The sequence below is a fragment of the Pyrus communis genome, chromosome 13 (assembly GCF_963583255.1).
Source record: "Pyrus communis chromosome 13, drPyrComm1.1, whole genome shotgun sequence".
NCBI classification, from domain to species: Eukaryota; Viridiplantae; Streptophyta; class Magnoliopsida; order Rosales; family Rosaceae; genus Pyrus; species Pyrus communis.
The window spans coordinates 1,723,092-1,736,712 of NC_084815.1; the positions used below are offsets into that span (position 1 = coordinate 1,723,092).

A 13,621-nucleotide genomic window follows, 5' to 3' on the forward strand; every position below is an offset into this window, starting at 1 on the left:
GAACGTAAAGGCGAAAGCCGTTTGCGAGTCCGGATTATAACGGTATAGTTATGGACGTTTGAAATTGGTTATTTAAATATTTGAATTCCCACCTTGTGGGATTAGTGGACCAATTAAATTAAAGGGACAAGGAACCAATTAGAAGAAGAAGAAAAGTTTGCAGCCAATAAAAAGGAAAGAAGAAAAGAAAAGCAAGAAAAAAAAAAAAAAAAAAAAAGGGGAAAAGCTTCCCGTGCACCCATACCCGCGCCACCGCGAGTTCATCTTCCAAGGCCGATTCCGGCCAACTCCAGTGGAATTTTTGGATGCCACCACCACCATCTTGAAGCTCTCATTCCCCTCTACAAAACCCACCCAAGAACCACATTGATTAACCATGGTATGGGACGGTTTGAGGCCACGAAAGTTGACAAAAATCAATGGTGCTCCGACCACCCTTTTTGATGTTCCGGCAAATCGGCAAAGCGATGGCCGATGCCACCACTTGGGCTTTGTAGCCCATCATCCCAGGAGCAAAACCCAACCAACCTTGACCCCGTTGGACCACCGTAGACGACGAATTGACGTGGGGAAGTTTTAGGCACCTGCCGGCTTTGTGGGCAAAATTGACCATCTTACGTCCACTTTTGGACTTCGTGGAAGGTATGAAAGTTTCTCCACTCACTGAGATCTTCATTTCTGTGAAGTTTGAGAATTTTTTGAAATAGTTGAATTTTCCGGCAAGTCGGGGCGGCCGACCGCCACCCGCGGCGGCGCGTGCGGCGGCGCGTGGCCAGTGGGCCGCCAATGCTATTTTTAGGCTATGTCAAATGTCTTGAATTCATTTTTGTCATTTGAATGACGTAGGTTGATAGTTGGAACCTAAATTCGTTACAATACGTTACTTGATAAAAATGTGAATCGATGATCCGACTGTTGGATCGTCACCAAAATTGGATACATTATAATACATAATATTTAAAGATCATAGAAATTTATGGATCGGGAATCCGACTTACGGATCTTCCTGAATTGGATTTGTAAGTTAGTAAAATAAATGTTCACGGCCACTTGTTTTAGGCAATTGGCGGAGATCTGACCGTTGGATCGTAATGAAATTTTAATATGTTATTCTAGAAACATATTTTGGATCATTGGGAGTTGCGGATTGGAAATCTAATATGCGGATCTTCCGGGTCAAGTTATACAGGGTTGTAAACCCTATCGTCGATCTTTAATCGACGGTTGACTTGTGGTCAATGGGTCTCAAACTATTTAGAATGTCGTTGAGGTTGTGTTTTATGTGAATTACATATTCTACGGATAAGAGTTCTGAGATGTGATTTGATAATTGTTCATAGGGACCAATCATTCAGGACGTCTCGATGCGTGCACTAGAGAATCATAGCGTGGACTCCTGGTGAGTGGATCTTTTCCTTTTTATCGTACATATTGTTGAGAGTTCTATCGACACTTTTAAATTGATTAGGCATATTACTTTCATATATAATTATTGTGAATGCTTGAAGTACTATATTAACTACGAATGGCTTGATCCCTGTCTAAGGTACGTAGGCAGTCTAACGAGACGTTAGATGCAGCCATAAAATATTTGAGACAAAAGCCTTATTTGGGAAATTGAGTAATGCGAAGGAAATTGATAAAGACAAGTTTTAGTTTTGTGAATTAGTTAGTTAATTAGTGTTAATTGGGTTATTATGGATAATTATCCCTGAAAATAAGTAGTTCGGGAGTAGAGCGTTATTGATTGTACATTTCACACTGTATAGTTTATAATTGAAAATGCTACAACATGGTTGAGTGTTAGATTGCATCATGGTATCTTCATATGTATTGTACTTGCATATAATTATTGGGAATGCTTTCAAGTGCAAAGGTGGACGCAGGACACCCAGGTAAGCTTCAGGTGAGTACATGTTGATGTTAGTGATGGTAGTGAGTACGATTGTGTTGAGATATAGTATAGCTCATAAACCTGCACCCCGGTGTTAGTGCTCCCGCCCGTGGCCAGGGCACAGTCCTTCATGTGATGTTCACCTCCCGCACCTTACGCTCACCTTGGATTCAAAGTAGGTGCACAGTCCTGTCGTACAGACCACTTTAGGTGGTTCCGACTTGTAGGTAACCCGCGATTATTCGCCCAGTCTTCACGTGATCGTAGCACTTGAGCGTATTTATTTACACCCAGTCCTGTCGTACAGACCACTTTAGGTGGTTCCGACTCGTGTGCAGGTATACTTATTGAGCTATTGGCTAGCCAGGATTGATGAGATATGGATAAGTCGTACAGGTTACTATAGGTGACTCCGACTTATATGCTAGCCATGATTGATGAGATATGGATAAGTCGTACAGGTCACTATAGGTGACTCCGACTTATATGCTAGCCAGGATTGATGAGATATGAATAAGTCGTATAGGTCACTATAGGTGACTCCGACTTATATGCTAGCCATGAGTGATGAGATATGGATAAGTTGTACATGTCATTTTAGATGACTCTGACTGATTTATCACTTTGTATTGATTTAGTTCATTTGGCCTACTTATTAATGTATGGTGGAGTTGATGGCAAACCGTGGTTTTGGTCATTTCTTAGTATGGTTTGGATATATGTATATATGTTGTACTGTCTTATGGAAAACGATACGGATTCTACATTTAGGGGCATTACTTTTAGTGAGGTAATAACTTTGGGAAGCTTGGTTTTATTGCTTACTCACACCTTCTGTTTGGTGCCCTCCAGGTTTTAGTTGCTGAGTTTGTATCGACAAGAATATGTGGCGAATCTTAGTATTGATGGATATTTCTAAGCGTATGATTCTTACCCACACTACTGTACCTTACTTATGCTCTGACATCGCGTGTGAAATGGGTTCGCTCCCACTTATAGCGCACTCTGGTACTTAGACACTTTTAGATTCAAATTTATTCACTTTTTCTACACTCTATCACATTTTATGGCTTCGTCACCGTCCAGGTGTCGGCCAGCACAGCTCGATTCAGGGTCCAAGTGGACTTTCTGGGTTGGGGTGTGTCAGTTCACTTATAATGTTCGAATTTGTTGGATTTAGATCTCATCCGGATCTAAATTGTGAGGATTATAGGGTTACTCACATCTTAACTATTCATCGTACATCGTGCGGTCAGAAATTATTTGAATTTTTTATTTAAAATTAAACACAATTAATATATAATAAAAACTGATCGTACAATATACGATAAATAATTGTAATATAAAAATCTCTAAAATCCTCGTAAAAATAATCCAAACAAGATTCTCATTCGAATTTGTTCACCACCGTTACTTCGTGGTGCGCTTTACCAAGAATTCTTAATGAGCGCCATGTGTCCAGTGAATTATCCACAATTAACTTATTTAATATCTAAAAGATTGGTGGATTCGAAGAAGGCAGTTGGTGAGAACCATAGGTCGCCACTAGCCAGTGACAATTTACACGTGAATCTTGATTTAATTACCCCAATTTTTTTTTTAAATAGTGTTAAGCTCACTCCATTATCTTATTATTTCATCATTTTTAAAATATAAGTATCAATAACAAATATCTTTTCTTATAAAATGATATTTAAGGACTTAAATAATAACTACTAACATTTTGCCATATCATCATTAGTTGAAATAGCAAGAAAAAAAAAAATTATGTACAGCGAAGGGGAATATATGGGTAGAGCCGTGCAGGTGGGTGGTTGTGAGGCTATAACATCCCATACCGAACAATAAAGAGGGGGAGTGATGTGTTTTATACGTACATGCTCAGGTCCATATAGCACGAGACTTTTTGAGAACTCAATAGCTTCCGAAGTTAAACAAGTTTGGGTTAAAGAAATCTCATAATGGGTGACCCACTGGGAAGTTGCTCGTGAGTTCCCATAAACAAAACCGTGAGAACGTGGCCCAAAGCAGACAATATTGGTGGAGCTGGTTTGAGATGTGACAAAATAGCATCAAAGGCACTCTGTCATGTGGTGCGAGTGTGCTGACGAGGACGTTGGGCCTTTAAGAGGGATGAATTGTAACATTCCACGCCAATCAACAAAAAGAGGGTGATGTGCCTTGTACTCATATTTCTTGTCCATAGTCTCATATTCAATCTTTAATTGGCACTCTGACTTGGTTTTTTATGATGATATATATGTACCAGTACCTATTTCGCCATCTCCGTCCTTCGAGCGTAACCCAAAAAAGAGGTGACTGTGTACCTTCCATGTCTGCCTTGATGGATTTTTGTTTGTTGTTTGAATTACTACTGAATATGTCCCATGGTTGGTTTTTTTTTCCTTGAGATAAATATATTTTACAGGTATACATACATATATACATATTACAGAAAATAAAATTTAGGGTAAAGTACAAAAAACTACCTCAATTATTGGTGTCACGACACTTTTATACCTCATCTTTTAAAATTAACAATGTCATACCTCATCTTACGAATTTGTGCCAATGTTATACCTTCCGTTAGCTTGGCGTGAATTTCTCAGTTAAATGCTGACGTGACTTGATTCAAGACCCACTTTATATTTAAAAAATTAATAAAATATTATTAAAAACTAAAAAAAAAAAATTTAACATTTTTTAAATATTAAAATAATAAATAAAAGTAAAAAAAAAAAAAAAAAACTTCATCCCTTCCCCTTCCCCCCGCGTCCTTCTCTCTTCTCCCTTATCCCCACCCCACCCTCTCTTCTCCCCTACCCGAGCCCCTACCTGCAACCCAAAAAAAATATCCCAGTTCGTCTTCCCCTCACATCCACCCTCCGCACCCAACCTCGCACCCACCCCCCCCCCCCCCCGCGAAATCGGCCTGGCGAACGGGATCTGGGTTTTTTATTTTTATTATTATTATTTTTTCTTCTTCCTCCTCCTCATTCTTCTTTCTGGGTTGCAAGGGGTTGGATTTGTTTTTTTTGGGGGGGGGGGACGAACTAGGTTGGGTTTTTATTTTTTATTTTTCGTTTTCTTCTTCCCCCGGGTGGGGAGGGGAGGGTTGGGGGTTGATGGGTTTTCAAATTTATTTATTTATTTTTTTTGGTTGAAGATTAAGTAGGGAAGAAGATGAAGATGGGGAGGGAGAGAAAGGGGAGGGGGTGGAAGAGACGAAAGATTTTGTTTTTTTTTGTTTTTTAACTTTTCTTTATTATTTTATTATTTAAAACTATTAATTTTTTTTTTAGTTTTTTTAATTTTTTAATTTTTTAATAGAAAGTGGAGTCTGAATCAAGTCACGTCAGCATTTAACTGACAAATTAACAGCAGACTAACAAAAGGTATAATATTGGTACAAATTCGTAAGATGAGGTATGACATTGTCAATTTTAAAAGATGAGGTATGAAAGTGTCGTGACATTAATAATTAAGGTAGTTTTTTGTATTTTATTCTAAAATTTAAAGAACTTAAAGATATTCAAAAAGTTATAATTGAAATAATGGTGAGTGAGAAAAGAATGATGTTATTATTTATTTTTTTATAGTAGATGAAAATATAATGTGAAAACGAGAATGAGACCAGCCTTGTACCACTCTTTTCTTTTTATAAGCTATGGATAATTATGACGGTGTAAAGTGGTGGTGGTCAAAGTGGACAACTGCAACAAGACAAGTCACTTCATATTTACTTCCTTAAACGCGGTTTCTTCACATTTTGTTTGATTCCACAAACCATATTTATACAAGCCATGCAACTTTGGATTTCCTTTTTTAACTTTTTGATTTTTGATTGTTTGGATGGATTTAGTATAATTATTTTATTATTTATATTGGCAAAATAATATAGTAATTCTCAAAAATTTTAAAAATTCTCCAAAATAAGATCGTGCACTCATTCTATTATTATTTTTAACAAATTTGAACTTAAACACTCGCATATATATCTCATGTGTTGAGTAGTAAGTTTTACATCACCTAATAAACTACGAGGATAAAAATTTCAAAAGGGTAGTGTTTGATACTTGAAAATTATAAGTGAACACCAAAATTGACGTGCATCAAACCCAAAATCCTTTCAACGTAGTTGATAGTTTTTGGCTTTGAGCTCAATATTGGTTTGAAATTGAAAGCTCTTTGAACTTGCACTCATTTTATCCTTACTTTTTAGAGCATTTCCAATGAAGATGTCAAAAATATAAATGTCAAATGTTAATTTGATAACTGACGTGTCAATATCGGATATTCTTTTTTTCTAACTGATACGTTTTTTTTGTTATAAATGATATTGGTAAGACCCATTTAAAAAAAAAATCAATTAAATTAAAATTTCAAGATCTATAATTTGTGCATTAATAAGATTCATATAATAAAATAATTGAAAATTATTTGACATTATATTTTCTCATATGTCAAATTTGACATATGAAAACTCATATGTTAATCCATATAGGATTGACATATCGATTGGAGCTTGCTCCTACTTTCAAATTTGATTACATGACATTCCACTTACGACTTGACATCTCCTTTGAAGATGGTCTTACAATTCTCTCATGTGCTGACACATCACTCAATTCTACACATTTTGCAGGTTTCGGCTTTGAGCTCAATTTTTATATCGTAATCGAAAAAACTCTGAACCAACTGAATGAGCTTCAATTCCCACACATTATACAAAATTTGGAGAAAAAATGCAAACAAATTTTCTTTTTTTCTTAAGCAATAAGAAAGCTATATATAGTAGCCAAAATACGCCGTATCTGGTGAACCGAATTCAATGCACCTGCCACCAGTTTTGGTTTCGGCTTTGTTGCGCCGAATACAGCCGCGCCATGGAGGAGGACCAACCTAACCACCTCCCTCCCCTGCAATAGGACCACTCCTTAAAAATAAAATAAAAAACAACAAATTAGAAAGGAAAAAAAAGGGAAAAGGTGAAGAAAAAGCCACGCGTTGCCAGATGCATGATTTTCCGCAACCTTTATTTATCAATCACAATCATTTCCCAACTTCTATGTGAATTTTCCAGGCTGTCTCCTACCATAATTCCATTTTTTCATAAATTAATTTTGATTTCCCAATCATGAGCAAACATTTTACATCATTCAGATTTAAAAAAAAAAATGATATTATTTATATTAATTAGATGGAGGAGTAAGCTAATCTTTACAATAAGTTAGCAATAATACGATTTAAACTCTCATTTCTTGAGAATAAAATCTAAGATCTCTCACTAAAATAAAGAGAAATATCATTAAATTGTATTACTAAATGAACTACACCATTGAATATGGTGGTTGATTTAAAATGGGTCATGATATTTCAATTTTTTCATATGTATCTAACATTTAAAGTGTTTTTTTTTTTTAATGAAATGTGAAAATATTGAAACTTCATGATCAGTTTTAATACTGATTTCAAACCTCGATAAACATCAAGACCACAAAACATATGGATTTTGAGTGCACATGTTAAAATATTTAGAAATGCTGAAGAAACTCTCTTAAAAAAGGGATTTTCTATGTACTCTTTACCACCTTATGTTTATAGCATAACGTTTTATAATATTGACACATTAATTGATGTTAAATTGTGAGATAATATACAGTCCATGAAAAATCTCACTTTGAAAAACGTCTCCATAATATTTCTTATTGATTTAGTTACAATTATAGTCAAACGATATTATTTAGACTAAGGGGTGGGCGAGTAAGCTAAACCTTATAATAGATTAGCCATAATAATATAGTTTAATTTGTCTTTAGCGAGAATCGAACGTAAATATCTCACTTACAGGTAAAGAAGAATATCATTAGACTAATTTAGTGTTATGTTTTTCATTTGTTTATATATTAGTTTAAAATATATTTTTTCTAACAGGCAATGGGTCATGTCATATTACCCATTAATATTAACGGCTCGATTTTAGATCGGGTCATATTAACTGTTTATTTTAGCGGTCTTACACGATACGACCTGTTAATATATCGGATATGACACGATAATGATATGAATGCAAAAAACACAAAATGACCCATTAAGATATCGATTATGATACAAAAATAACACGAATACGAAAACACGACATGCATATTAGGTCTACTTATAATTTAAATAGAAGAACAACGCGAAGGTGACGACATTCTTGTGCAACAAATAAAATTGCTAATCAATCATATTAACTTTGGACGACGATAATTCTACTTTTGTCCCGTTTCCCCGCTCCTTCCCTTCTTTAATATGATATAATTAATATTCCTCCCTCTGACCTTCTCGATAATTCTTCCGTCTTAAGATTCTAAACCCCCTCTCTTTCTCCTCCTTCATATTCTTATCCCCTCTCCTCGCTTCGCTTCACAAGAAAATCTCTCCATTCCTCCTCACCCAGGTACTGAAATCTCTCCTTCTCCCACCTTATATATATATATATATATATTCTTTTTTTTTTAAAATTTTTTTGGTAATTTTCTGTTTGGTAGCTGAGAAAATTAAGGAGGAAAAAAGAAAGAAAACAGATGGGAGAATCCAGAATCCGCTTCGTTTGGTTCCGAAAAATTAGTTTCCAAAAACGCGGATCCTCTGGCCGCTGATGGTTTAATATGAGCCGCAGGGCTTGCTGTTTTTTGGAGTCTGGGAACCGGAGAGCGGATTTTCTTTTTCCTTCATTTGGTTTCTCAGCAACCAAACAGCATACCTCAGGATTATTAATTATTAATTAATCCTCCGGTTTCTCAAAATAATTTAACGGAAAAGCGTTTGAGATTTCGTCAATTTTTTTTTTTTAATAATTATTTTGTACTCTCGATCGCAGATCAGTTTTCCGAAATCAATTCTCTTTGGCGAAGACGACGACGATCTGATCTAATCGAATCCGATCGGCGAATTTAAGAAAAACAAGATCTTGAGGCGAAATTGTAAGCAGACATGGCGGAAGAGCACAGATGCGAGGCCCCAGAAGGCCACCACCTCTGCGCAAACAACTGCGGATTCTTCGGCAGCCCGGCCACCATGAACCTCTGCTCCAAATGCTACAGAGACTTCTGCCTCAAGGAGCAGCAGCAGGCCTCGATCAAATCCACCGTCGAAGCTTCCCTCTCCGCCTCCGCTGCCGATGCCGCTTCTTCCTCTCTCTCCGCTCCTTCTTCCCCGCCTTCAACATCCTTGCCTGCCTCTCCGCCAGCGATCGAGACTCTCTGCCAACCTCCGCCCCCGGCCTTGACTTTGCCGGAGGTAGCCGGAGATATAATCGGTGAGCCCGCTGAAGTTGTCCGGGCTCCTGAGGTGGCTACGGTGGTGTCGCAGCCGAACCGGTGCACCGTTTGCAGGAAACGGGTCGGGTTGACCGGGTTCAAGTGCAGGTGCGGGACCACGTTCTGCGGGGTTCACAGGTACCCCGAGAAGCACGCGTGCTCCTTCGATTTCAAGACCCTCGGGAGGGAGGAGATCGCCAGGAGCAACCCTTTGGTCATAGCCGAGAAGCTCGAGAAGATTTGATCCGGGCCGTCGGATCTTAACACCTTTGTCAAAATTCAAATCGGTGATCGGCAGGTTTCAATCAATCAGGCTGTCTGCGGAACCGACGATATGATCAGGGCCGTTCATCGAGCACGCGTGGGAATTAAGCTGATATAAATATATTTTCTGTTCCCCTAGCTTTTTAATTTAATTTTATATTAGCTTTTACTATAAGTTATTGTGGGATTTGGCTTGTAAGTTAAAAAACCAAAAAAAAAAAAAAAAAAAACAAAAAAAACGAATTTCTTGTTTGGGAGTGAAATTTCGGGTAGATTTCAGTGTCGATTCGTCTCTCTTTCGATTTAATCTTCCATCGTCGTCTCATGGTGCGTCTTGCTTTCGATTGTTTTTTTTTTTTTTTTTTTTGTCAAATAATAGATTTGGTTAGATTAAGTGTTAGATTAATCATCAATAAAGTTTGAATTCACGTCGTCAGTACAGGATTTAACTCATTTTCACTACCGTAGAAAAAGGATTCCTTTCGATTGATCCCTGTCGGCAGACCAAGTCGCAACACATAACCTTGTAGGGTATGGTTTGATGTTGGCTTGTTTAAATGGAAAATTATCTGCCTTTCGATTGATCCCTGTCGACAAATCAAGTTGCAACACATAACCTTATAGGGTACGGTTTGATGTTGGCTTGCTTAAATGGAAAATGATCAGCCATGTTGTGTGCTTTTAGAAAAGGAAATTGTAACGAAATTTTGTCGATATTGTTCACTTTAACGAAAAATGATAATTATACTCTAAAAAATCACTTATGGTAGTTGTAAACATGAATTTTCCTGAAACAAAAACACGTGTACAAAATAATATTTTGTATTGATTTTGGGGTTACAATCTCTTTTACAATTTGATCATCTGATTTTATCTTGGTAAAATGTAGATATGCGGATGGGCTGTTGATCCAAAGGGCCGTCGGAGCTTGATCTTAGGATGAACGGTTGATGAACGGATTTTCAAGGGCTTTTGGGCTTGATCTTGAAGAACGGGTGTGTGGATTTATTGATGTTGTTGATCCAAATGGCCGATGGTGCTTGATCTTAGGATGAACAGTTATGCGGATTTATTGATGTTGTTGATCCAAAGGGGCCGTTGGGGCTTGATCTTAGGATGAACGGATGATGAATGATGAACACTTTCTTCAAGGACCGTCGGGGCTTGATCTTGAAGAATGGTTGTGTGGATTTCTTCAAGGGCTTTTGGGCTTGATCTTGAAGAATGGTTGGATGTGTGGATTTGTTGATTTTGTTGTTCCAAAGGGCCGTTGGGGCTTGATCTTAGGATGAACGGATGATGAACGATGAACACTTTTTCAAGGATCGTCGGGGCTTGATCTTGAAGGAGGATTTGACGAAGAACGAAGAGGGCTTTCTTGATGATTAGGGATTTGCTTGAGAGCTTTAGAGTTTCAAAACTTCAAGGTTTTGGTGTGATGTGAATTGATGAAATGAAATGAATGAAATTGGCTTCTATTTATAGAAAATTTCAAGGCCTAATTTTGAATATAATATTCATATAAAATAAATCATTTATGCCATGTGTTGACACATGTCTTATTTGATGACTTTTCCGATTTATCTTGATTTTTTGTTGAGTCACACACTATGTGTAAAATTTATGCGACAAGTGAGCGTTGAAATTTTAATTATTGGTCAACATTCATTTCACCGAAATTTCAATGTCTACAGTAGTATTCACTTACAACACTTTTTGTCCCTTTGATTAAAACTTAAAATTTTCAAACTTTTGTCATTAGTTTTCCTTACATGGAAAATGAAGATGACTAGGGCTACTTGGCCCGAATTTAGGATTTTTTTTCACTCATACTCTTCCACAATTTCGAATCAATCACTCGCCCCTTTACGCCTGTCGCTACCATTCCCTCTAGATTTGATGGATCTCATCACAACACTAGTTCGCTGCGCGACTTGAGTGTTTGGGCCATGGGTTGGTTAGGACAAATTATTTTCTTTTAGGTTTTTTAGCTAAAATTGTTTTTGAGATTAGTATAACAAACGATCGATGGTGGATAAATTCAAGGATCACTTCTATCAATTTCAAATCTCAGAGATCAAAAGTAAGACACTAAATTGTAACTAAGCCCATGTTTGATGAATTCAAGGATCACTTCTATCAATTTCAAATCTCAGAGATCAAAAGTAAGACACTAAATTGTAACTAAGCCCATGTTTGATGAGTAAATTGTGTCATAGATTTAAAATTCGGAATTTGAGTCCATAATGACGGGTTTTGTAATCTGACATGACCATGGTTTACAAAGCTGATCCCCTCAGTCTTCGTTGCCGTCCTCTCTTCTTTCTTTGTTATGGCAACAAATTCCAACGTTCTTCCTCCACTTTGGCGACAATTCCGGCTAGCTAACCTCTTCGTTTGTGCGACTTTCTCTCATCTCCTTTGTTCTAGTGAATCGGAGATGTGATTTTTCAGGTGTGGGTCGCAAGTCATTGATGGTGGTATCTTTTTATTTTTTAATTTAGTTTCCTTAATTTATTTTTCTGATTAATTTTATTAAAAGTTTGTCATATGTAGAAAAACATTGAAAGTTTAATTATTTAAAAAAATTAATAACCATAGTTAGTCCAGTCACGCTGGTTTAGTGAGTACCAGACAACAGGCATAAATTGTCACATCCAGGCCCAGGCCCCCACCACATCCTGGGCTCGACTCCACCGTAGCACGATATTGTCCGCTTTTGGCCCCTACCACGCCCTCACGGTTTTGTTTTTGGGAACTCACATGAGAACTTCCCAGTGGGTCACTCATCCAGGCATTGCTCTCGCGTGAACTCGCTTAACTTTGGAGTTCCTACGGAACCCGAAGCTAGTGAGCTCCCAAAAGGTGAAGCACTAGGAAGTTCCCGTGTGAGCTCCCAAAAATGCCTCGTGCTAGGTAGAGATGAGAATGTATGTATAAGGCTTACATGATCCCCACCCCTGAGCGATATGAAATCTTACATAAATCCAGTTAAGTCTCATCCAATTCAGTCCAATACTGTAAGTCATATCCATGACAATTCATGCCAGCCCACCAACGCGCCCTTTGAGTTTCTTTGACTTGTTTACAGTACCCGATCTTTCTCGGTATTGCGATTGTAATGTGGGAGCTTTCTTTGGATTTGCATGTTTGCCACCTTTCAACCAGCAGTGATGGTTTGGTATTGCTGTGCTTTGAAAAAAAAGCTGCTTCTGTTGTGCTGTGAGAATAAGCAGTTGTGAAATAAAGCAGAAGAGTGTTTGGTAAACTTTTTTGTAAAAGTGTTTTTGAAAAAAAAAAAGCAATATTATAGTGTTTGGTAAGCTTTTATGTAAAACAGATGTGAAAAAAAGCCAATTTTTCAAAGCTGGGTTTTGCAGCTTCTTGTTTTTGGCTTTTTTTCACCCAAAACTGTGAAAAAAAGCTGAAGCTGAATGTTTACCAAACACAAAAATAGCTCCCAGCTTTTTTTTATACTAGTTTTTTTTTAGAATCACCTCAGTACCAAACTAGGCCTAAGAATGGGTTTGAGTTTGGCTTTAGCTGGTGTTTTATGAAGAATTTTTGGTGGGGAGTGATCCGTCTTTTAGGTTTTTTAGACTTGCCTTTGTGGCCATGTTTGAGAGAAAAACCCTTTTGGAACTAAGACATAATTTTAATGATATCATTTGTCCAATAGATATTCGTCACGTGTTCAAAAAGCGAATCACTAGGGTTTGGATGTTCATAATCATCGACACTGAAATGCAAGCACACATCCCACTAGTAATAGTATATGAATATGATCATACTTACTCATCACGTCATGTTTCCTTGGAAAAGGAAAGACTAACAAACAATGAGTTATATGGGCATGACTCGTCTTGCAATTTGCAATAGGAATCGAACCCATTTGTCGTACGTTTGAGTATTTTGTTGACATCACAAATGCTAGCTTCTGAGTTGTCTCTAATTATTTCGCAACAATGCGGTAATTTAAACAATTCTAATTTGCATGGAGATGGATTCAAACTTCTACGTAAGGAAACACATTCACCGTCTAGACCAATTAGCTTTACTCACGTTGGTAAATCTGCTTCTTTTGAAACGTTTTCAGGACCAACAAGATTAATTACAACAGTTGATTTTTAGACAGAAAAATCACAATCCAAGACAAAAC

At 37.2% G+C, this 13,621-nt stretch overlaps 1 protein-coding gene across 1 annotated transcript; it reads left to right on the forward strand.

The window, feature by feature from the left end:
- Positions 1-8,177: 8,177 nt before the first annotated feature.
- LOC137712682 (zinc finger A20 and AN1 domain-containing stress-associated protein 4-like) lies at positions 8,178-9,787 on the forward strand. Its single transcript, XM_068451813.1, has 2 exons — positions 8,178-8,336; positions 8,760-9,787. The coding sequence occupies exon 2, from the start codon at positions 8,873-8,875 to the stop codon at positions 9,440-9,442; it is 570 nt and encodes a 189-aa protein (XP_068307914.1). The 5' UTR covers positions 8,178-8,336; positions 8,760-8,872; the 3' UTR covers positions 9,443-9,787.
- The last annotated feature ends 3,834 nt before the right edge of the window (positions 9,788-13,621 follow it).